This window comes from Glycine soja, chromosome 3 (genome assembly GCF_004193775.1).
Source record: "Glycine soja cultivar W05 chromosome 3, ASM419377v2, whole genome shotgun sequence".
In the NCBI taxonomy this organism is placed as follows: Eukaryota; Viridiplantae; Streptophyta; class Magnoliopsida; order Fabales; family Fabaceae; genus Glycine; species Glycine soja.
The window spans coordinates 21,822,795-21,848,017 of NC_041004.1; the positions used below are offsets into that span (position 1 = coordinate 21,822,795).

At 37.7% G+C, this 25,223-nt stretch overlaps 1 protein-coding gene across 1 annotated transcript; it reads right to left on the bottom strand.

The window, feature by feature from the left end:
- Positions 1-1,608: 1,608 nt before the first annotated feature.
- LOC114406301 (RHOMBOID-like protein 1) lies at positions 1,609-7,204 on the bottom strand. Its single transcript, XM_028368971.1, has 6 exons — positions 6,613-7,204; positions 5,076-5,239; positions 4,068-4,231; positions 3,709-3,968; positions 2,605-2,731; positions 1,609-1,984 (listed from the first exon to the last, which is right to left on the bottom strand). Exons 1-6 carry the CDS (start codon positions 6,930-6,932, stop codon positions 1,862-1,864), a joined length of 1,158 nt encoding a protein of 385 aa, XP_028224772.1. The 5' UTR covers positions 6,933-7,204; the 3' UTR covers positions 1,609-1,861.
- Between the last annotated feature and the right edge of the window lie 18,019 nt (positions 7,205-25,223).

Genomic DNA, 25,223 nt, shown 5'->3' on the forward strand with positions numbered 1-25,223 from the left:
TCAAGGGAAACATCCCTTAGCACCGCCATACCTCTTGAGCTTGAGGTTATTCCTCAAGTAAAGGAGTTTTTGGATGAGGGTTTGGTTCGCAAGAGTTTAAATCCTCGTGCTTTGTTGGTGCCTAAAATAGGTATTATTAGGCACCAAATCCCTATGATAGGTGGTATAATGAATGTGTTGAGTGGTGCAACACTCTTTTGTAAAATCACTCATGCACCCAACATCTTCATGATTTGTGTACATAGGGACTCATTAGATAGGTTTGTTTTTATTTTTTGTTTCAATGCAAACATAGGTGCTCATGTGGGACACCTTAGGTTTGTCGTAATTTTTTGTAGGAATAATCAACATGAAAATAAAGAAAAATGTATGTTTTATTCCATTACTTTCCTTAACTTTTTAAATAGTGATCAAGGGTTTCCCATGAACCCTAAGAGAATAAAGGTCATTCTTGAGTGGCCTACTCCATCAAGTATAAGGGAAATTTGGGGCTTCAATATCTTAAAAAACTTTTACAAAAGGTTTGTCCCATATTTTTCTATACTTATAGCACCATTCATTGAGTTGGTGAGGAACTATATTCTCTCATGGGAAGATGGCCAAGAAAGGGATTTTTAGTCCTTACCATACTCTAACATACCCAACATCACTAATACATATGTTTTCATTCTTTTTACAAGTGTTGAGGAAGGAATCCATGAGTTTCAAGAACCTCTGGATTTGAGGTCAAATCCTTTTCAAGGGAGAGGGAATGATGCAATCATACCCCCCAAGGACATTGGATAGAAGACTCCAAGAAAATTGGGCCAAAAATGCAAAAGAAGGCCCTAGGGTTCTCATGAGCCTTAAGGTAGATTTCGAGCCCATGGGCTAAGTATGAGCCCACTTATCTTTGTACATATTAGATTAAGGTTTCATTAATTTTGGGCCTTGTATTTAGGGCTCCATAATGTAGGTAAGGTACCCTAGAAATATAGGATTTTTCAGCCCTTGTATTTTAGGACACCTAGACTAGTTTTTGTATTAGAGATAGTTTTGTAATTTCACATGCACTAAGTGAATATTTGATGTGTGTGATTGAAAATAAATTTAATTAAATTGGTAAAAGCTAAATCCATTCTATTTTCGGTCGAGCTCATGCCCATGCCCAAATCTCAGTACAACCAACACTAAAAATATAACATTACTTCATTTCAAATGTGTTTATTAAGTTCTCATTAGCTTAGACTCTATTATGAACGCAGTCCAATATTAACTTAACCATCAGCTCAAACTTAAATTATAATCATATTTTCTTATGTATTTGTTGCTTCATCCTTGACTTTGGTGTCATGGAAGCATACCTGTAGAGAAGCTAATTCAGTAGTTGATACCCTGGTAAATTATACAAAATATTTGGATATTGGTCTTAGGGGATTTGAAATTCCCCCAGCTTTTATATCTTTGCATGGGCTGACAGATTTGTCAGCTGTCATTTTTGACAGGTAGTTGTTTTGTTTCTTTGGGCCTTTGTGCCCTTCTATGAATTATTAAAATCTTAAAAATCAAATTAAATGATTATTTAATCTATTTTCACTTAATTTGTAATGCTGTCACAGAGAAAAGTTATTAGCAAACACAAGTTAGGGTGATACATTAATCATCTATAAGTATAACTTTGATCTCACACAAAGGTACCCAAAAAAGGCAAATCAAGCAAAATATTATGTACACAAGAAAATGAACAAATCTACAAAGGCAAAATGTAAGGCAGAAGGTATAAACGAAAGAGCACTGCAGTGTGCAGTTTTTCGTGAGAACCTGAAACACTAATATGAACAAATGAACATCTCATTCCAACGATCATCACTTTTGTCAAAGCTCAACTACAAAGTTGAGTACACAATTGCTGGATCTGGGAACTGGTTGGATTTTGCATGAAGTATGTACTGGATTTACCATTGCTTGAGCATGTTACGTTCAACTGGTTGCCAAGTTGGTTTGACTGCATTTGTGGTATTTCAACAACATTAATATCAAGCATTAAGAAAATAACAAAAAAGACATTTGAAATGGTTAACATTAACTACAAGGCATCTTTGATACTAATAAAAAAAGTGACACGTAATGAAAACATTTGGTTAAATATATTTTGAATCCCTACAAATAAGATAACATTGGATTTTAGTTTTAGTTCCTCATAAATAAATCATCTCTTTTTTGGTCCCTCATTTAATAAAAAAGTGTCATGTGGTCCGAGGGACCAAACCGAAACAATTTTTTGTGAAGAACAAGAACCACATCCAACATTTTCATAAATGAGGGACTAAAAATAGAGGATTTATTTTTAAGGGACTAAAGAATAAAAACAACTATTGCCCTATTTGTAGGGATTAGAAACATATTTAACCCAAGAACATTTGTCTAATTGATGGTAACACCTGTATGATTATACTTTTAGAGATCACCAAATTGTTTAGAGATATAATGATTCAAATAATAACAATGCATGAAAAAGGGGTTAAAGATAACCCATTCATAAAAATGTCGGTGAAACATAAGTAATTTCAGAGGATCTGATAATATTATTCATATGAAGAGGCTTTCAGGTAAAAAAATGCTTACCTGACAATATGCTGCCTCTGTATGGCAGCTCCATTTTGAAGTTGGAACACAAGACAGATAATGGCACCAGGAGCAGTGATCATTTGCATCAACACCTTGGAGAAGTGCAACCAGCCCAACAGAAAGCCTGTTACATTAGACAATTTGACATAGACAGAACAAGTGGTCAAAATGAAAGAAGAATAAAAGGAAAAGCAAGACCAAAGCTTCTTTTCAATCTTTATTATTTAAGACAGATTTCTCATTATATTTGGTGACATTTTATCTTCTATATAACTCCAATCAACAATAACGAGAGAGTGAGTATAAAACAGACAAGCTTTACAAGATAAAGAAAGAACCAATTATCATTGTATGTGTCGAGAATCAGGAATTTAATGTACAACGATGTGATATCTAATTTAGAGGAACCTGAATATCCTCTAACTATGTGTAATCAATACTACCTGTCTATATAAACAATCATCTGTTGTGTACTCTGATACACAGTATACACACAAATATCCCTCCATATTTTTCTCTTATTTTACAGTATGCTTCCTGCTATACAGAACTTTTACCTAAGTTTTGTTACCAAAACCCTATGATCTAGTATTTGTTTCTATACTATAAGCCTAAATTTCCTAAATCCAAATAACTCATTTCATTAGTGCCACTTGCAATCACAATTTTGAGTTCTCTCTAGCCCTGAGAGACTCAAGTAGAAATAGCAGTTAGTCTTTTGAAAATTTCATATAACTACCATCATTTATCTTATTAGTAGTATCAAGAACAATGATTTTAAAATAATTAGAATCATGAAACTGAGTTTTAATATACAGTAAATGTAACAGAGGGGTTTAATATATTTTTAGATTCTTCCTAAAGCAAATAACTTGCTTTCTCATGTTATATGTATTTCTCTTTTAGTATAGTAGAAACTGAATTCAAAACCTCTAACTACTGGAGGTAAACCAAAACTGCATCTACCCCAACTACTTAAGGAAAGTCCAAGTTTCATGTTTTTGTGAACAGGGTTAATTATGCTCAAGTCTCTCCTTACATCATACATTAGCTAGAGCAACTTGATCTCAGAAAAAAAGTGGCACTTCAAAAAATGCTTACCCAACAACTAGAATGATCAGGGAGAAGACCCACAAGATGCACTGATATTTCTTGAATTTAGGCTTCACTCGTCCTGGAGAATAATTTAGGGGAGCATATCGTTGGTTAACCCATCCAAACTGGGGACGTATCAAAAACACAAATCCGAGAAGAAATCCAGTAAGAAAGCCTCCAATATGAGCAAAATTGTCCACATGTGGGAGAATTCCAACTGCTAGATTGATAACAATGATGATCACAAGGGTGAGGAGTGCTGTTAGCTTCACATGAAAAGAAAATCTTGATTGTCAGTAGGTTGCTTTTAAAAGCATGATCTTTCCTTTTGAAAAACTCAGTTAAATGAGAAATTTATTAAGCACCTTGTTATCATATATAGACCAGTTAGTAATGAGTTCTGAAAGCATGCCTCCCAGCAAGCCAAAAAGTGCACCAGAAGCACCAACAGAAATGTTTGACTGGATAAACAGAGCAGAAAGCAAACTCCCCCCAAATCCAGATATGACAAATAGCAGTCCAATTAGCACTGTTGTACAAGCACGCAAGAATCAGTAAATAAAATTAGAGCTAAACCAGGCAAACCTTAACATGACACAAGAAAATCATACCTCTCAGAATAGAAACTAAAGTCTAAAAGGGATCATCTTTGGTGTCATTTTTATCTATTTACCAGAAATAAGAAGTACAGCTCACATTATTCCTCAAATCAGATTTTTAAATGTTAATTTTAAAGTTGTGTTTAAGTCTATAAGAGGCTACCATGCTTTTAACCTTAACCTAATGTCAATTACTAGTTGTAGCCTACCTTCGTTGTTTTTGTTGACATACTTTCCTTTTTCAGAATAAAGTAGCAATTTATTATCGTCCAGTTTGTTTTCTCTATCTACTTTTCAACTCAAAACCATAGAGAGTACAAAAGTTTGAGCAATACAGAATAACAGAAGAACTATAAGCAGAAAAACCACAAACCTCTACTTCTGTCACTGGCATATGTTATTTACAGCAAGATTTAAACAAATGTTTGGCCACCCTATAATTAATACCAAAATTTGGTTCTAGTCCCTATAAAATATCAATTTTGGCTTGTGTTCCTTATTTTTAAAAAGCAGTCCATTTTGGTTCTTGAGTTCTTGTCATTAGTAGCACTTAATGGATCTATCATAATGGCAAAGACCAAAAGTGCTCACTATTAAAAAGCTAAGAGGCAAAAGTCAACACTCAAATTTTAGAGAGACTGTTTAAAACCAAAATCTACTATATTTGAAAGACCAAAAATATATTTGATACTACGAAAGATTAAAGTCGTAAAGAAGCTGATAATAGCAAGCTACATAAGAAATAAGCTTTAATCTTGAATATGTCACATATACCAAACCCAAATTCTTGCTCAAGCCGAATTCCAATGACTAGAATACCCAGCATATTTGCCAACAGATGGAAAACCCCAGCATGTAGCCACATACAAGTGATGAGGCGCCACCCCTGGTGTCTGTGAACCACTCTGCTCACATCAAGAGCCCCCATCTTTTGCAGCCTGAACAACAAACAATCCCCACTTGTTCAATCTCAGTAACAGTCAATTTCATAATCCAAATTTCCCATCTGATAATTAAAACTACTCACAAGAAACATCCATAAATTTCAGTCCCAACTATCACATAAATACTATTATTACCATTTAAACATCATCACCATCACTGTCACCACCATTACCACTAACAGTAAATAATAAATTTATATAATATATTAATATAATAATAAACACCACCTATGGTATCATAGCCCGTCTCAAACCTGAGTAGAGAAAGAGGGTAGCATTATGCCGTGGCAACCAAAATAAAACATATATCTAACATGGATCACAGTCTTTAACCGAGTTGAATAACGTTGTGTAATCCATGCAGCTTACCTCACCTAGCCCGATACACTTTTTTGTAGTTATAGTCATCTGTAATCTATAACAATTATAATGGGAATATCCTATTTCGTAGAACTTTTATCCTTGATTTTTATTAAGTAACTACCATGCCTTTCAAAAAAAAAAGTAACTATCATGTTTCTGCACATTTCATTTTCTATTTAACCTGTAGATAAGCATACTTACATTTCCTATTTAACCTTCATCGTCTCTCTCCCTCTTTATTTTATTTTTATTTTAAAAAATGTAGATAAGCACAGAGTACCTCTCTTTCCCCTGCTCTAAAACCGAAACCATGATCATGAATTAAAATTTTAAGACTATAACTGAAAATTTAACATATATTAACAAAGTAAAGTATAAGAAAAATCAGAAAAAAAAAGTACTAAAACCTTCAAATATATAATAATAATAATAATACAATTAGAAGTCTTAAAAATTAGTCACCAACCGAAATTAAAACCACATATTTTCAGATCCCATCGTGACTGCAATTATATCTGGATTTATCCACATTCTTTTATATCAAGGATCATGATAATTATTACGGCTATGATTTGTCCACAATTCTCCACAATACCAAAAATGACCACAATTTTTTTTGCTTTGGTCAGAGACCACGGGTGTTTCAACCTAGGTCAGAGACTAGTCTTGTTCACTGTACATGACTACCATTGACCCCAAGAAAATTTTTCACATGGAAGAAAAATCTAACATGTTCTCTCATTAAATAGGGCGATCCCCCACATATCAACACAGAGAGATCTTACACCAGTGCGCCTGTTTGGTTAAACAACCACAATTTAAAACGTTGGTGAAATAATCCATGAATTTATCATCAATTAATTAATCAATTATTGAACAACACTTTTAAAAAGACAATTACTCTTCAAAAACCTTTTTAACAAAAAAATATATATATTACTATTATTTACCTAAAATAAACTTTTAAACAAATTCACAACAACAACAACAATACAAGAACTCACGTCAACGAAGAAGGGCCCAAGAGGGGGTTTTCTTTGAAGGGCTGGAAGGAGAAGCGACCCAAGAAGGAGGCAATGCAGGAGACAGAGTTACGCGGGCAGTTATTGACATACATAGTGATCACAAACATAACAATGTTGGCAACCACAAAGAGAGGTATCAGCCAAGAGAACCACTTTCTGTAATGCTTCACTTCTTCCTCTCTGGGGTACTGAATCGGAACCTCCACCGTCTCCGCCGCCGCCACGGGGTGCACCATGGTGGTGCCTCTCTTGGAGTTGACCCTCAGGTGGATCTCCAACGGCCGTGGCTCTCCGGACATGAAGGGAGGGAGAGAGGGTAATGTGGATTTGGTAAGAGTTTGGGGATGAATGAGTCTTTGGGTGATGTAAGTATGTAAGAAGGGGTAATGTAATGGAGGTTTAGCTCAACTACTTTGGGTGGACTTTTTGGGCATTATCATTTGTTTTGTTGATCTACCCTGTTGATTTTGTTGAATGAGGAGCTTTAATATTTTTTTAGTCAGTTTCTATCCTGGGGAGGAATTTTGGAAAAATGGGATAACGTGCCAGAGCAGCAGGTAGAGAAAGTTCTGAATTCAAAAGCCATTTACCTCATCTTGAAAAAGATGCGTAGAAAATTCAGAAGATAGAGAGTATCTTGCTTTATTTCACTCCAGCAATTCATTCAAGAATTTTATATTCACCTTTCGTGTATTTTTGCTTTTAATTTAACTTAAATATTACATTATACTATAAATTTTTATATTTTTTTATATAAATTGATAAATTGATTATTTTGAATAATATTAGCTTCCTCGTCCCAAAATATTAGATTTTTTTATAAGATTCTTTTTAAACTTTTTTTATTAATTATTTTTTACCTAAATATTCTTAGTAATTTTATAATAAATACTATATATTATTAAAATGAAAAATACATTATCAACCTTATAAAGATTAAAAAAAACTAATAACCATTAATTAATTAGGTTGAAAAATAATCTACCATTATACTATGTACTATATCTATTATCATCATATTTCTATCTATATCTTTAACTTTACACTCGGGACTCTTTTAGGGGTTTTTGGTACTGTTTAGATAACAGTACCACATTTTTTCGTCTTTTTTTGTCTTTCGTTTTTTTTTTTTTTTTGGTTACATAACTTGCCTATCTATCCGAGTAAAGAGTACGGTTTTTATTCTAAACAATCCTTTGACATGTTGACTTAGAAAGCAAACATGAACAGGAACTGTTTTACATTGTTACAGATTCTTATTTGATATACCTATTTGTCTTTATTCCTATTCCTAATTCCGATTTATGATTCAGATTCGAGCTTTCGATTCTTCTATACTTTGTTTTCTCATTTCTGATTTCTAATTTCAGTGATGCATGATAGACAAAATATACCTTACAAATTGTCTTTTCATTTCTTGTTATGTCATATCCTACGATTGATTCTGATGTGTCATTCAATTATATTCACGGACTGTTTCACATATTTGAAACTTCTCACCCATTGTTTTACATGTGTGTCTATATAAGCCATCGTTCTTCTGGTTTTTACCACCAGTTCCAATCCTTCTCTTGCTAACACCTTGTATATGATGAGTGTTTATATTTATCAAAATCTAGAATGGACTGATGTAAGGATAAACTACTCTCAAGATTGGACTGATGTAAGGATAAATTACTCTCAAGATGGATTCCACAATCTCCTATATCAAATATGCAAGTGTCCTCCAATAGGGGAATGAGAGGGAGTATATGCAAAAAAGACTTTGACGCTCAAGTAAGTATATGAGTGAGCTGAGAATGAATGAAAAGTGAAGGTAAAACCTAGTTATTTATAACAATGGATGAGAGCCTTGGGTCCTTGATTGTTCAGAGTTGTTATAGTAGCGTAACAACTCTATAGATAATTTGTAGCCACTAGATAAGTGGGTACCTACAATTTGATAAGGAGATAATATCATTATCATTAAAATTCAAACGTATATCAATAGCTCATCAGCCCAACCTTCTGGATGTTGAGCGAGTAGTGTCTATGCTCCTGTATTAGGGTTGACGTGTATATTTTAACACCACATCAATTTGTGGACCCCGGACAGTACACAAGTCCCCTAAGCTATGAGTCCAACTTGTTGGGAAAAGAGGTTGTTCAATGTCAAAGGTGGTAACCTCGACAAATTTAAGGGTTGCGGGCTGGTCAAGGCCCCCAGCCTGGACAAATGTTGTCCAAGTTAAAATTGACAGATTGTCTAGGGTGAGCATGCTTTTCGTCCCTTCAGGTAGAGTCTGATGTTCTTATGTGAGAAGCCCCTTTATTTGAAAATTCTGACTTTTTTGACCATTAGAAAGCACATTGAAGAGAGACATTTCATTTTACTTCAAGGTGGGCTCGTGATATGCACGCGCGATGCTTTTATACACATGTCACTCTACGATAGGGCATGCCTTAAAGATACGTTACGAGGTTTGGTGGCGGTTACGCCGTGGTGTAGGTCTTTAGGGCGTCATTTCAATTCACGCCAATTACCAAAAGGTCGCATCCTCATTTAAATGGAGTCTACGTTAGGTTTTTGTCATCTTCACGCTTAAGCACCTCTTTTGCCTTCATCTCCTCAACTTCTTGCTTTGATTGTTGTGTTCTTTATAACTCCGCCCAAACGCTATATGGAACTGTTGGATCCTTGCTCTGATTTTCTTTCTCATTTTAGGTACTCCTCATTCTCGACAATGTCTCTATTTCTAATTCCGCATTGGGTATAGGTGGAAGCAATTCTGTGGGTTCCATCCAACAACTGCTGGTGGAATGGGAAGTGGTTCCCATTGGTGATTCCTCGTTGGAGGAGTCGCCTCATGAGGCTTCTAACAGCGTGTCATCCTTCTTCGAGAGGTTGATGGGCTCGAGTCATGTCGGTGAGGGCAGCTCCCAACCCTGTGAAGGGGTGAAGCCCTTTACTACCCCTCTGGAAGAAGAATTAATCCATGTCACGACATTGCTTCCCTCTTCCTCTTTAGTGACTACTAGAAGGAATGGCGGCGGTGAAGTTAGGGTTTCAGCACGAAACAAGTGTCGTCGTGGCGATGAAATGCCTTCGTCCTTTGCCTTCGTTGTTGGTTTCGAATAGGTGAGGAATGATGTTCTAAAGTATCGCTCCTCGATAACATCCTCAGTGGGTGTCAGGGCTCTATGGCGCCAGCTTGAGCTGGCCAAGCCAGGTGACTCCTGCAAGATAATTGTCTAGGCTTGTAGGGAAGACGAGTTCCCATTCATGCGCGCTGCTCCAGGATGTCCACCATTCTTTTATGTCTACCATTCCATGTTCGAGGTCCTGAACTTGACCTCTCGATAAACACCTTCCAATGATGTGCTTTATTGAGGCACTTGAACGCGGCCCATTTCCAACTTCATCCCAATAGTTGGGCAATGGCGAGGGCCTTTGAGGTCTTGTGTCCATTTTTCAATATCAGACCCAGCGTGCCCTTGTTCCTCTACTTCTTTCAAATGAAGTTGATTGAGAAGATTGGTTGGGTGTCACTGAACAGCGTGTTTAAGAAGAAGCTTGAGTTTGACCTTAACATGTTTCGCAAATTTAAGGACCATTTCTTCAAGGTCAAGGCAACCAGCGTCATTGATTACGGGTTGCCATTGATGCATGATGGGATTGAGGAACCTTGTTTCCTCTTTTACTGGCAATCGGACCCCACAAGATTTAAGTCTTTCGATGAGCGTCTGATGTCTTACGAGGAGAGGGCAGACAAGGCTATCTTGGAACGATTGTCATCCAAAACATTAAGGTAACCTTTGTTTTGGATGGTAAATTTTCTTGCCTCTCCCTCTTTTGTGTTTGTTTAGTATATTGACCTTTGTTATGTTTTCATCTATCTTTGTAGGTATAATGGCCGACTTTGAATGGTGGCCCTTGGTAAAGCAGTTTGAGGAGGCTGGGGGGTTCGGTCAGTGCAAGAGGTCAAGGGCCCCTTTCAGTCCTCAAGCTCTAAAGTCGGCTACTGAGAAGTTTCATTTTTTATTTATTTTTAGGATTAAAATGTTAGCACTTATCTTTTGATTGTAATATTTTTCTTATAAACTTCACTTAAATCTAGTTGTTTTATATATTGTACATTTATTAGTATTTTTGTTTAAATATGAAAGATTCATCCATGGATTCCTTATGTTTTGATGGTTGTTTGTTAGATCCAGAAACCAAGCCAAAGATGAAGGGCAAAAGGGTCATTTTTGCAATATTTCAGATACCATTCGCCCAAGCTAGCAACTAACTCGCTTGGGCTAGTGAAGTTTCTTCAAATTTAAGCAAACAACTCGCCTAGGCGAGTATAACTCACATGGGCAAGTGAGTGTTTTTAGCCTTAAGCAACCAACTTGCCTGGGCAAGTTGGTCTGGAACCTCTTGGCTTATTTTGTATAAAAAGCCATGCAAACTAGAGGAAGAAGGCAGAAAGCAAAACCAGAAAGAAGAACCATTGAGCTTGGAGAGAGAAAAGAGAAAAGTGGAGTTGGAGCTACAGAGAAGTGACCATGGATTGCATCCTTCATCATTTCTTTTATTGATCTTGTGCTCTACACAATGATCAGCTAGTTTATCCAAAGGATTGGATGTAATCTTTGTACCCTTATGTATTTCTTTTGATATTTTACATATGTATGAATATTTTCTACTCATTACTGGTGATTTCATTATGTTCGTAATGCTTGATTCTATTTGATCACCAGTTTCATGAAATTGGATTTTAAGCTTGACTATAAAGTACTCTTAGAATTTGAACTAAATGAATTTACTCTTTACGTTGCATGTCTAGGAATAGAGCATAACATTTTGATTGCAAATAGCACAAGATTAGGATTATCCATGCGCTAAGCAAGGCTAGCCTGCGCTAAGCACTCAAACCCCTGCACCTCAAGCTAATTGGGCTCGCTAAATTGGCCATGGGTGACCTTAGCCAAATTCAATTCGATCTGAATTGGGCTAAGCGAGAGTACACTCGCTTAGCGCATTGTGTTTGTTGGCTAAGCGCGGTGTACCTGCGCTAAGCCCTATTCCTTGCGATCAAATTACTGGTTGCGTGACCTATTCGTGCTAAGCCCAATTCCTTGCGACCTGAATAATGCTAAGCTAGCAACCAATTGCAAATCATATACCCCCTTTGTATGCGGGATGCAGTATATTCGCTAAGTCGGCCTTGAGCCCGGCTTAGCGAGAGTTACAGGATTCCTTATTTGCACAACTCTCTTAACGCACTGCTTTGCCCGAAGCGCAGTTAAAAATAATGTCTGAATTTGAAATTGGGCCCAGCATGTCGGCCCGCCAAGAGAGAAGGCGAGAAGCCAAACATCTCTCTCTCGCTTAGCGGGTTGACTCGCTAAGCGAGTTGGTCGAAAAACGGATAAGTAAAGTGTAACAGCAGTTACACTTACACTTACCCCAAATATTTCAAAATTTTTCCTACAACCTCTCCTTTTTGAAATTTACGCATTGCATCTTTGAGCTTCAATCTTGCATTTTGCATCTAATCTTCACTAAGCATCTTCGATCCAAGTAAGTTCCCAACTTCATTTATGCTTCTTCTCTTGTTAATAACTTAGGATAGAAGACATTAGGTTAGCAATTTAATTTTTAGGGGTAGATTGCAAGTAGAATAAATAAAAGTTAGGATTTTGTTAGGAGTTTTAAGTGGTAGATAATTTCGATTATGTTGCATGTCTGATAGAGGCCTATTAGAGGCCTAAAAGAAGAAGTCGAAAGACTTCTTCATCTGCGTTTTTTCTGGAAAACACGATGAACACACGAAGCGCGTCTGATGCGCTAAGCGAGTTCATCAATTAAGCCTTGAATATATGCATTTCCAGACAAACTCGCTTAGCCCGCATGCCTACGCTAAGTGAGTTCATCCATGTTGTTGAATGTTCATCTTCTTTAGGAACATCATGGCTAAGCGGCATCTATGTGCGCTAAGCCCCTGAACACATCATTAATGACAAACCTATGGCTAAGCGAGTGTTGTCTCGCTAAGCCCAGGTACCTTAGACAAATTTTATTTTTTTTTGTTGACTGCCTCGCGCTAAGCCTAGCTTGTCTAAGCTAAGCGCTATTCGTTGCGGCAATAATTGGTCTAAGCGAGTCTCATCGCTAACCCCACATAACTTAGTCAAATTTTTGAAGTGTTGCTCGCGCTAAGCGCTATTTCTTGCGGCATGCATAAGGCTAAGCCAGCGCTGCTCACTAAGCCATTGTTTGAAATAAAAGTGCTCTAGGCTAAGCAAGTGCGTATCTCATTAAGCCAATCATGTAGAGAAAAATTTTCTGTCATAACTGGCTAAGCGCATGTTTCCAATTTCAGTTTTTATTTTCTGTTTCAATTTTGATAACTTCTAGTCTAATAAACTGATAGGTTTTTTTTTATTGTAGATGACATCTAGGAAGAGAAAGACCACTACTTCTAGACCTGCAGCTTAGTATGATACTAGGCGATTCCAATCTTTGGAAGCTTGGAATAGATACACGGACAACATTCTCGGCCAGAATATCCTTCCGGAGAGAAATGATAAGATTTATCATACTGAGTTCGATGAGTTCAAAGTGGAGTTGGAGAGGCGTAATCTAAACAAACGCCTCACCAACCTCCGAGATGGAAGCACGTGGCTGTGGTTAAGGAATTCTATGCTAATTTATACAACCTAGAGGACCAAGCTTTAAAGCAAGCCAGAGTAAGAGGACACCTGATCAAAATAGATGCAGACAGCCTGAATGAGTTTCTTCAGACTCCAGTGGTATTAAAGGAGGGGGAATCTTTACCCACCTACTCTAGATTTTGCAGGTTGAGGTCTAATCCTCAAGAGATTGAAGCTAGGCTCTATATTCCTCGCAACAGGTTTGTTTTGAATGCTAAGGGCCAACCATGGAAACACCTTAGAAAGGATCTGCCTACACTAGCTCAGACATGGAGTGTCTTCTCTTACTCCAACTTAGCTCCCACATCCCACACCTCAAATTTGAACATGGATAGAGCCAAGTTGGTTTATGGCTTGGTAACCCACATGGATATGAACATTGGCGCCCTGATCTTAGGTCAAATCTCTTCTATTGCTCATAGTAACTCCTTTAGGCTTGGATTTCCAGCCTTGATCACTGCCCTCTGTAGAGCTAGAGGAGTTACCTCTGATAGTCTAACTTATGAGAGCCTGAGCCCGACCATTAACTTGGCCTACATTAAGAAAAACTATTGGAATATGGATGATTTGACAGTTAACTTCAGAGGGGCAAGGAAGGCAAGGGCTCGACCAATTGATGTTCCTTCTTCTTCTACTCCACCAGCTCTTTCCACTTCTACTACTCCTACACCAGCTCCTCCAGGCCCATCTGCCTAGGTCTCTTAGCGCTTTGAGTCCATGCTTCAGAGTCTTTATCAGGGATATGTATTGTTAATGTAGAGCCTGCAGGTTGTGGCTCCACCACGAACCATCTTGATAGTTGAGCAGTTCATGGAGAAGGTAGCCTGGCCAGGAACTCAGCCTTCTCTTGTGAGGGAAGGTGGGGGTCCCAGTGCTCAGGTACCTCAGTAGGTACATAATGCATCATCAGAGGCCACCATCCCTGTGCCATTTGTTTTTAAGGTAGGAGGGACACAGGTAAGGAAGGAGGCTGCTACTCCAGAGAGGTCACCACAGATTTCACCAGATCTACCCTTGCCAATGGTGGATCAATCTTCTCCTCAACAGCTAGCAAACCCTCCTACACCAGTGCATGAGATGCCAGTAGACCCTTCTACTCCATTACTGAAGATTCCAAAGGACCCTGCCACACCAGTCCTGGGACTGACTACCACTCCTCCAGCCACTCTTGTGCTACATTTTACAGATGAGGAGGGCACTTAGGATCAAGATACCCAGCAGGATGACCAGTCACAGGAGTTTTAAATTCCTGTTCTTGTTTTCTTTATAAATATTATAATTATTATAATTATTATACTTATGTCTTTAGTACACTTTTTGTTGTGATATTGGTTTACTTTTGATTGTGGATAGTAGTATGCATGTCTTGAAGCATACTGAATAGTTTGACTTGATTATCTGAGTATGCAGTGCAAACATAACTATTTTTTTTGTGAAATTGGTGTTGTGAATTGATTGCATGAATGGGTGAAGCATGTGTTGAAATCATGAGTTTTGAATGAGCATGTATGTAGATGAGAAAGAACAATAAAGTAGGATCACAATTAGAAATGTTAGTCAGTGGGCTGATTGATTGAGAAAGAAAAGCTTGAACCATAACCTGGTGAGAGAGTGAACTTAATTGTTGAGAGTGTGAATGACTAGCATAAAGCAATGATTTTTGTATCAATCTCTGAATTTTAGAATGAAATTCATAAATGTGGATATGATGAAGGCCATTATTGTTTTGAAAGCCACTTGACTAAAAAGCTTACCCGTTTATCAATGATGATATCATTTGCACCCATCTGTGAACTGAATTGTAATTGTCAAATTGAACCTTAAGCTTTGAAATTGTCATCTCCATTTACCTTGCTTAGGTTTTAGGAGAGCACATTGGTTTAAGACAATTTTGACCCAAATTTGGGGGAGTTTGTTTGGTGGATAATTTAAAAGGTAAGAAACAACAACACACACAACAAATTAATAAAATGTTTTATGTGTTAAAAAAAAAGAGAGTAGTTCAAATAAAGTGTGTGTGCTTTTAGAACAAAGTCAAGTGAAAGACTAGCGAGTAAGCTAAGTGGATTGAAAAGACAAATTGGGTAAGTCTAGAATTTGTGCTCTCTTAGAATTCAAGCTTTTGCATCCTAGAAAAACCAATATTTTTTTTTGTAGCCAAACCTCACTACAAGCTAATAAAAGTCCTTCTGATTCAATTTGTGCATTTCTAACATTATGGCATGAGATGAAGTACAAAAATTGGACCTCTTGTTAGTTGTTATTGCTAAATAGCTTAAACACTTGTGCGTGAGTGATACAGTGGCCGCGAGAATTTGGTTAAGTATCTTTCCATGAAATCTGTCTCTTGCCTAGCTTCATTTAGTTATGTTGCTGACTAACATGTTCTTTTCTCTGAAAAATTGCATGTCTTGTGAAAATCAATTGATAAAATAATTTTTGTTTCATTTGTTATCATGTAATTAATATTTTGTGAATCACACACCTTTGTACATAATCACTTCATGTTTTGTCACTTAAGGACCAATGAGTTGATCTATATTTGCTTGAGGACACGCAAAACTGTAAATTTGGGGGAGTTTGTAAGTCGGTCAATATGACTAACTTTTGTGTAACAAACTATTGTAAATTGTATATGACTCCTCCCATTTATAGTTGTTTTTGGTAGTATTTTAATTACTTTTCAATTTTGTGTATTTATGAACTCGCTGAGCCACGCCACGCACTGGGCGAGCCATCCGCTAAGCGCACTATCCTCCGGCTAAGCACGTAGAAGAATTTGGAAGAAGGATGAGCTGTACAGAGGTGCTAAGTGGGTGTGAACTCACTAAGCGCAACGCCTTTAACCCTTAGGCTAAGCGAGAAGACTGGCGCTAAGCCAAAAGTCACTTATGCGCACTAAGCAAGCTCATCTTCTGCTAAGCGCGCGCCCACCGACAGGATTGCCTATTTAAAGCTGAAATCTCGATTTTGGAAAGGTTGTTGAGTTTTTTGAGAGTTTTTGGCTGTGTAGAGACTGAGAGAGAGCTGAGCTTGATGAGGAAGCCATCTTGCAGAGCTTTGGATGAGATTTTGAGAGATTGTGAGGTTTCTAGAGGTGGAGGAGACATCCCTACTACTTGTATTTCTTCTATCTTTCATATTCTCTTCTCATTGTTGTAAAGGAAGCTTCCTTGCTATGGAGAGCTAAATCCTCTGTTGGTTCTTCCTATGGGGTACTTGATGTAAATATTTTCATATCTATCTAATGATGTTTTATGTGTTCACTGTGCTATCAGTACTTAATTATAATGTGTCTTTGCCTTGATCACGCAACTGCATGCTTAGTTAGGGTCACTCAACATTGGGAAATGGTTTGATCCTTAGAACCTGATAGGGCAGGGCTAGCTTATTGTATTTTCACGAGACATCGGGGTACGGTAACCTAGTTTTTGTTATGTTATGCCTTAATGCGTTTCTGGTTAAGTTTAGTCCAACAAGAGGCATATGAGGATGATGCTTGATTAGGATTAGACTAAACATGCACGAGACATCGGGGTTTAGTAGTCCAGGAGACAACATAGAACACATGAACATTGGTAGGTAGAGAACATCCTTAATAACATCAGTCACCCAGTAGGAAGACCAACACGTTGTCTATCTATCTTCACACACCACTACTCACGTGATTTGCTTTTGAATAGTTTAGTTTACATATTTGTCCATACCACACACCAAACTTTCATCCCAAGACACTTATTTATTGAACCACAGCTTTACCAAGTAAAACAAGTTCCCCCGAGAGTTTGATACTCAGTATTCAGTTACCGTTTTATACTACTTGTGCGATCCGGTGCACTTGCGGGCCACCAAACAAGGTGCCATGTGTGTGTAGGAAAAAAAAATTCTAACTATGAATGTAATCGATGGACAAACACACACCAAACACAACAACATAGCAAAGGTTATATCTAAATATGGACAAACAAAAGATAAAAGGGGAAAGGGAAAATAAATAAAGAACTCATGATAAAACATTGCACACTGATTGAATGACCTAACTCTCTAATAGTCCCTAGTAGAGTTGCCAGCTGTCACAACGTACCCTTTGACGGGGGTGATCGAGGTCGTACCCGAATCAAATAAACATTAAAAATGCAGTATCTAGAAAGTGATCCTAGGTCGTCTCCCAACGAGCAATGGTCAACCAAACGTTCATAACAGATAGTAATAAAATAATAATGAATTGGGGGGAGGGGGGAGGGTTGTTTGTTTTTGTAAATTAAACAGCAAGCAAATTTGAATTTGAAAATAACAAAATTAAAACATGTTTTTTCCCCTTGATTCACAAGCAAGTCTCTTATCCTAGGTTACGAGAATTTATCCCTAATCAGTTCAACCACTTAATCCAACCCTAAATTAAATTACTAAGCGAAAATTAACATAAGGCTGTCATTATGTGATTAAGCAACACATACACCAATTAATCATGAACGAAACTGATCATTAAATATGAACATAAATTAAGCGCAAAGATAATTAATCAAGCACTAAGCATGCATGGATTAATAGCAACAAATACAGAGTAATTGGTGAAGAGGAAAAACTGATCAGAATTCAATAGTAATAACAAAACCTCAAAGAGAGTTGTGCTTGATCCTCAAGAGAAAACAATGTTGGAGACTTAGCCTTCCATTAATAAGTAGAAAACGAAATAGCAGATTGAAGCAGAAAACGAATTTTATTGCTACGTGAATAGTGCGCATGAACAATAAAAATTGGAATTGCAAAACCTAAAATTATTCTCCTCTCCAAAGGAAAAAAAACTCTTAAAACTAAAACCCTGGTGCTGTTATATAGGTTCTCAGCCCCAAAGCTTACAAATCTGTTTTAAGTCCAAGCCCATAAATAAAATAAAATCTGGACAAGATAAGATAAGATTGGATGAAATAAAATCTAGATAAGATAAGATAAGATTGGATGAAATAAAATCTAGATGAGATAAAATCTGGATAAGATAAGATTTGATAAAATAAAATTGTCTGCTCTCTTCAAGTCCAAGCCCAATTCTGCATTCAAGCCCAATTGCTTATAATTCTCCTGAAATTAAATTAAAAACACAAAATTAGTCCAGTAGGCCCAAATGATAAAACTGCATAATTAATTTGACAATTAAGGCTAATCAGTAATTAAAATGGTGACAAAAAGGGTTAAGAAATAGGAGAAAATAATGACACATCAAATCCCCCCACACTTAGCCTTTTGCACTCCTGGGAAAAATCAAAAAGCAAAGCAAGGAACAAATCTAGAGACATTAAAGAGGAACAAACAGACACAAAAACAATTACATATTTCTCAATGAATCTCAAGGAATAAATAAAATGAATAACATCCAACACGTAAAGAGTTAAAGAATCAAGGTAGTCATGAAAATCATCCAAGCATCTCAAACATGGCAAGATAGTCAATCAGCTCAAGAATGAAAAGTGGTAAAGCCTCATAAGATATGCACTCTATCTCTCAAGTGTCTAGGCTACTGTTTACTCACAGAGCACCCATGAAAACAAACACCACATAGACTTGGCAAGACTCTAAAATTGACAACCACATCACAAACACATGCACATGAGGATCAAAAGGTCTTTTAAGGTTGTAATGGGGCCAAGGACAAGGTAGAGAAAAGTATGGGATAGTAGCTAAAACCCAAAGGAATAGAGGAGCAATGGGGAATAAGTGGGAAGTAAGAAAAAGTATTAAACCCCAAAAGCAAAATTACAAATTAAGCTTTAAAAAGTAGACCCAAAACAAATTCAACCAAGTCCTCAAACCAATCCAAGTCTTCAAACCAAGACCTCATTTATTCAACTTCATTCTTTTTCTGTTTTTTTTTTCTTTCATTTTTTTTGTATTTTTTTGAACGTGAACAGTAGCAATTGAAAGCATTTGAAAAATGAAGCAAAAATTAGGCAATAGATGTATATACATCAAGCACGACCAAAATATATCATCAAGCATGGCCAACAAAAACATATCATCCAATGAAACATACCCCCCCCCCCCCCCCCACACACACACACACTTATTCCCAAAACAATTTCAAAGCTCCAAAATTCCTTAAGGGTAGGGTGAAATCATGGTTTTTAACTTAAGGCTTGTAATGAGCTTCAAAACAAAGAAAGGGGAACATAGGCTCAAAGGGGCTATCAAAGGAATTAATTCAAGGTAGGCTTATTTGGCTAGAGGCTTATAAGAACAAAATGCCTAAATCATCCCCTAACATGCATGTGAAGCAAGAAGTACCATCAAGAGTCAAGCCAAGGCTATTGTGCAGGCAATCAATGGGGCAAAACACACCGAATAAAATAGAAGATGATGGCTCAAATTCTCACCAAGGGTAAATCTATCACTTTCAATTCGAACTTTCAAAACTAACTTGACATGTAGAGAAAAACAAGGATTTCGATTCACAAAATGCCAAGAAACTCCTATTTCAAAAACAATTACCCATTACCTGTACATACCCAAAATTCAAAGAGAAACATGCAATGTTGTACACAAAACATAAAACCAAAATAACAAAATTAACCTAGCAAAACCTAATAAAATTAAACTAGAATACCCAACAAAATTAAAGAACAATCTCCCCCCCCCCCCACACTTAAACAACACATTGTCCTCAATGTAGCACAATCATAAGATCAAGAATAATCAAAACAATCAATAAATATGGACAAGTGCAATAAAAGTAAAGAAGGAGACAGAAACAGAAAACTCCCTAAGTCATGGCGGAAGAGAAGTAGGGTGAAGTAAGGAGGTCTCCTCCACCACTACATCCACTAAGGAGGGATTTGTGAGGAATGGTTTTAGCCGGTGTCCATTGACCTTGAAGCTCTTATATGTGGATTCACTTTTGATCTCAACTGTACCATAAGGAAAAACATTAGTCACCACAAAAGGACCAATCCACTTTGACCTCAACTTACCACTCATGAGTCTGAGCCTAGAGTTATACAATAAAACTTTCTGTTCAACCACGAAGTCCTTCTTAGCTATCAAACTATCATGGAACTTCTTGGTCTTCTCCTTGTAGAATTTGGAATTCTCATAGGCTTCTAAACGGATCTCATCTAACTCACTTAGTTGCAACTTCCTTTCCTCTCCAGCCTGATCAATAGAGAAGTTGCAGGTCTTTACAACCCAGTAGGCTTTGTGCTCTATCTCTACAGGAAGATGACATGTGCCAAAGACAACCCGGTAAGGAGACATTCCTATGGGTGCTTTGTAGGCAGTCCTATGCACCCAAAGAGCATCATCTAGCCTGGTGCTCCAATCCTTTCGGTTCGGTTGCACAATCTTCTCCAAGATCCTTTTTATCTCCCTGTTTGAAATCTCAGCCTACCCATTAGTTTGGGGGTGGTAAGGTGTGGAAATTCTGTGCACGACCCCATACTTTTTGAGCAAGGCATACATGGATCTGTTACAAAAATGGGTGCCTTGATCAGAAACAATGGCTCTAGGGACTCCAAACCTACAAAATAGATTAGATCTAACAAAATCCACAATAACCTTAACATCGTTAGTTCTGGTGGGTTTGGCTTCCACCCATTTTGAAACATAATCAGCAGCAAGGGGAATATAAACAAAACCAAAAGAGACAAGGAAAGGCCCCATAAAATCTATACCCCAGACATCAAACACCTCACAGAATAACATGGTTTGTTGAGGCATTTGTTGTCTCCATGAAAGTGAGCCGCTTGCTCTCTGACAAGGCTCACAAGTGCTACAAATTCTCCACGCATCCTTGAAGATGGTGGGCCAATAGAAACCGCAGTCAAGCACCTTGTGAGCTGTCCTCTGTATGCCAAGATGGCCACTTGGTGTGGAAGAATGACAGAATTGCAGGACCTAGTCAATCTCGTGGTCTGGAATGCATCTCCTAATAACCTGGTCACTGCACAACTTCCACAAATAGGGGTCATCCCAAATATAATGCTTATCATCGCTCTTAATTTTATCATTTTGAGCTTTAGATGCTAAGGGAGGAAAAACAGAAGCAACCAAATAATTCACAATATTAGCAAACCAAGGAGTGGGGAAGGAATCATAAATACTAGACAGAATGTACAAATGGTCATCCGAAAAATCATCCTGAACGGGTGAGTCCTCAGACGTATGCTCAATCCTACTCAGATGGTCAGCCATGAGGTTCTGTGCTCCGCTCCGATCATGGATCTCCTAATCAAACTCTTGGAGCCAAAGCATCCACCTAATCGATCTAGGCTTTGATTCAGCTTTCTTCAACAAGTACTTTAGAGCTGCATGGTCAGTATAAACAATAACATGAGTACCAAGTAAATATGAACAAAATTTCTCAAGAGCAAAAACTATCGCTAATAGCTCATTTTTTGTGGTAGTGTAATTTGCTTGAGCAACATCCAAAGTTCTGGAAGCATAGTAGATCACCTGAGGCAGCTTATCAATCTTTTGAGCAACGACAGCCCCCAATGCGTAATTAGATGCAATGCACATTAGCTCAAATGGGGTTGTCCAATCAGGTGCCTGAATGATAGGGGTGGTAGTCACCGCACGCTTGAGGCAATCAAAAGCCTCTTTGCATCGGTCATCAAAATCAAACTCCACCTCATTTTGTAGCATATTGGATAGCGGAAGGGCTATTTTGCTAAAATCCTTGATAAAGCACCTATAAAATGCTGCATGACCAAGAAAAGAACGAACCTCTCAGATGCAAGAGGGGTAAGGCAATTGTGAAATAACATCTATTTTTGCAAGGTCTACCTCTATGCCCATATTCGAAATGATATGCCTTAAAACTATACTTTGTTCTACCATGAAGTGACATTTTTCAAAATTCAGCACAAGGTTAGTTTCAATGCATCTATTGAGAACTCTATCCAAACTATCTAAACATACATCAAAAGAGGATCCATAAATAGTAAAATCATCCATAAACACATCTATGCAAGTCTCTAAAAAATCACTGAAAATGCTAAGCATACACCGCCGGAAGGTACCAGGGGTGTTGCATAGGCCAAAGGGCATCCTCCTATAGGCAAAAGTGCCAAAGGGACAGGTGAATGTGGTATTTTCTTGATCCTCAGGAGCAATATGAATTTGTAAATAACTAGAAAAGCCATCAAGAAAATAGTAATGAGACTTACCTGGAGAGCGCTCAAGCATTTGATCAATGAAAGGCAGGGGAAAATGATCTTTTCTGGTTACCTGGTTCAGCCTCCTATAATCAATGTAGACTCGCCAGCTGTTCTGCACTCTTGTGGGGATAAGCTCATTCTTTTCATTCTTAATCACTGTGAGGCCTGTCTTCTTAGGAACCACTTGGACTGGACTCACCCACTGGCTGTCAGAAATGGGGTAGATGATTCCAGCTTGTAAGAGCTTGGTCACTTCCTTTTTCACCACATCTAGAATGATGGGGTTGAGTCGCCACTGTGGTTGCCTCACTGGCTTAGCTCCATCCTCTAAAAGTATCCTATGCATGCAGGTAGATGGGCTAATACCAGGAATGTCTCCTAAAGTCCATCCAATGGCCTTCTTGTGCTTCTTGAGCACTAGCAACAATTTCTCCTCTTGCTCAGCATCAAGGGAGGCAAAGATGATCACTAGAAATTTTTCCTTGTCCTCCAAGTAAGCATATTTGAGAGTTGCTAGTAAGAGCTTCAACTCTGGTGTGGGTGGTGGCTGAACAGTGGGAGGAACCAGGGTAGGAGAAGAAGAAGGTTCCTCAGCCTGTACCTTATAAAGCAAGTAAGAAGTATATGTACTTCCTGCAACATGGTTAGTGCATTCTAACTCTAAAAAATCAACATCAAGAGGTACAACACCCAGAAAATCAGAACCAAATCCAAATTCAGAATCATTCTCAACATAAAAATCAGATACAAGATCAAATTCAAACTCAGATTCAGATTCAATGCATAAGGAATGACAAGTATGCAAATCAGATAAAAATGGATGTTTCCTACCATGAAGAACAAAATCAAAATCAAACATATAATCATCAACAATATGATCAGTAATCTCAGCACGAAAAACAGAATGATCCTCAGATGGATGTTTCATGGCATCAAGAATGTTAAAATGAACAACAATATCACCAAATTCCATAGACAATGTGCCAGCATAAACATCTATCTTGGTTCGGGCTGTTTTCATAAATGGCCTGCCTAAAATAATTGGAACTGAACCATGGGAAAATCCCTCTTCCATATTAAGAAAATAAAAATCAACAGGAAAAATAAGTTCACCAACTCGAACCAACACATCCTCTATGAAACCTGCAGGGTAAACAACACTTTTATTTGCCAAATGAATCACCACATCTGTAGATTGCAAAGATCCAAGAGATAAAGAATTGAAAATGGACAGAGGCATGACACTAACCGATGCTCCTAGATCTAGCATGGCATTCTCAAATTTATTGTTCCCAATAATGCAAGGTATACAGAAAGTACCTGGGTCCTTACATTTCTCAGGAATGTGAGGAACATATTTACCTATCAATGCTGACACGTTTCCGCCCATGCTAATCCTTTCATTGGCCTTAAGCTTCCTTTTGTGGGTGCACAGCTCCTTTAGAAACTTGGCATATCTTGGAATCTGCTTGATGGCATCTAACAGAGGTATGTTCACCTCTACTTTCCTGAAGGTCTCCAAGATCTCCTTTTCCGCTTCTTCCATCTTTTTGTTTGGAATTGCTCTAGGTGGGAATGGAAGAGGGATAAGAGGCTGTTGTAAGTCAGAATTACCAGAAGAAGGTCCACCTACATGAAAATTTTTGTTAGGAAGTTTTCTCTTTTGTGCAACTATCTCATCCTCTTTTTCAGGTGTAAAATGAAGCTTGACAGGTTCAGGTGCAGGTGCTGTTACTGGTGGAGGCACTTGAATTTGGTTGCCAGACCTCAAGGTGATGGAACTCACATTTTTCAGATTTTGCACAGTTTGTGAAGGCAAATTGTTAGAATTTTAGGACTGAGCTTGGTTCAACTGAGTAGCATCTGCCCCATCTGATTTGTCAGACTCTGAATAGAGGCTCTTGTCTCTTGCTAAAATTGCATATTCTGGATGGTCATTTGTCTCACTAACTCTTCTAGGGAAGGTTGAGGAGGAGCCTCAGTGATGCAATCCTCCCTAGGAAGGGACCAATCACTAGAACCATGAGCAAGAGGCTCCAAGAAGATTGGGCTAGAGCTGCTGAAGAAGGCCCTAGGGTTCTCATGAACCTTAGGGTAGATTTCTGAGCCCATGGGCCAAGGTTGGGTCCAATTATCTTTGTACATATTAGACTAGGATGTCATTATATTTGGTCCTTATATATAGGGCTCCATATTGTAGGTAGGGTACCTTAGAAATATAGGATTTTTCAGCCCTTGTATTTTTGGGCACCTAGACTAGTTTTTGTATTAGGGGTAGTTTTGTAATTTCACATGCACTAAGTGGATATTTGATGTGTGTGGTTGGAAATAAATTTAATTGAATTGGTAGAAGCCCAATCCAATTAAATTTTAGAGGGGGAGGTGAGCATTTGCTTACTACACCCCATTGCCACATCATATAGTCACACTTTGTGCATGTCCTTCATGCTTTTCATGCCTCATGACACCTAAGCACACTTAGTGGAGAATCTTGTAATTGATCTTGGATTAGTGGGCTGAACCATAACTAAAATTCACTAATCATAATTAGTGAAATTTTGGCTCCAAAGTTTGGCTCCACAAATTCAATTTCAAATTCAAGTGAAATTTGAATTTCCCTCCAATTTTGTGTGACACTTAGGCTATAAATAGAGGTCATGTGTGTGTATTTTTTTGGAACTTTGATCATTTGAATATTAACTTCAGATTTCAGAGCTCCTTTTGAGCACAAAATTTCGTGCTCTTCTCTCCCTCTCCCTT

Bases quoted from the DNA above. Each gene is read 5' to 3' on its own strand.
- LOC114406301 (XM_028368971.1), bottom strand. From the start codon at position 6,932: ATGTCCGGAGAGCCACGGCCGTTGGAGATCCACCTGAGGGTCAACTCC. The intron at 4,232-5,075 runs GTATATGTGACA...CTTGTACAACAG, and splicing joins TGAGCAAGAATTTGGGTTTG to TGCTAATTGGACTGCTATTT. The intron at 3,969-4,067 runs GTGCTTAATAAA...TTTCATGTGAAG, and splicing joins GGTCTATATATGATAACAAG to CTAACAGCACTCCTCACCCT.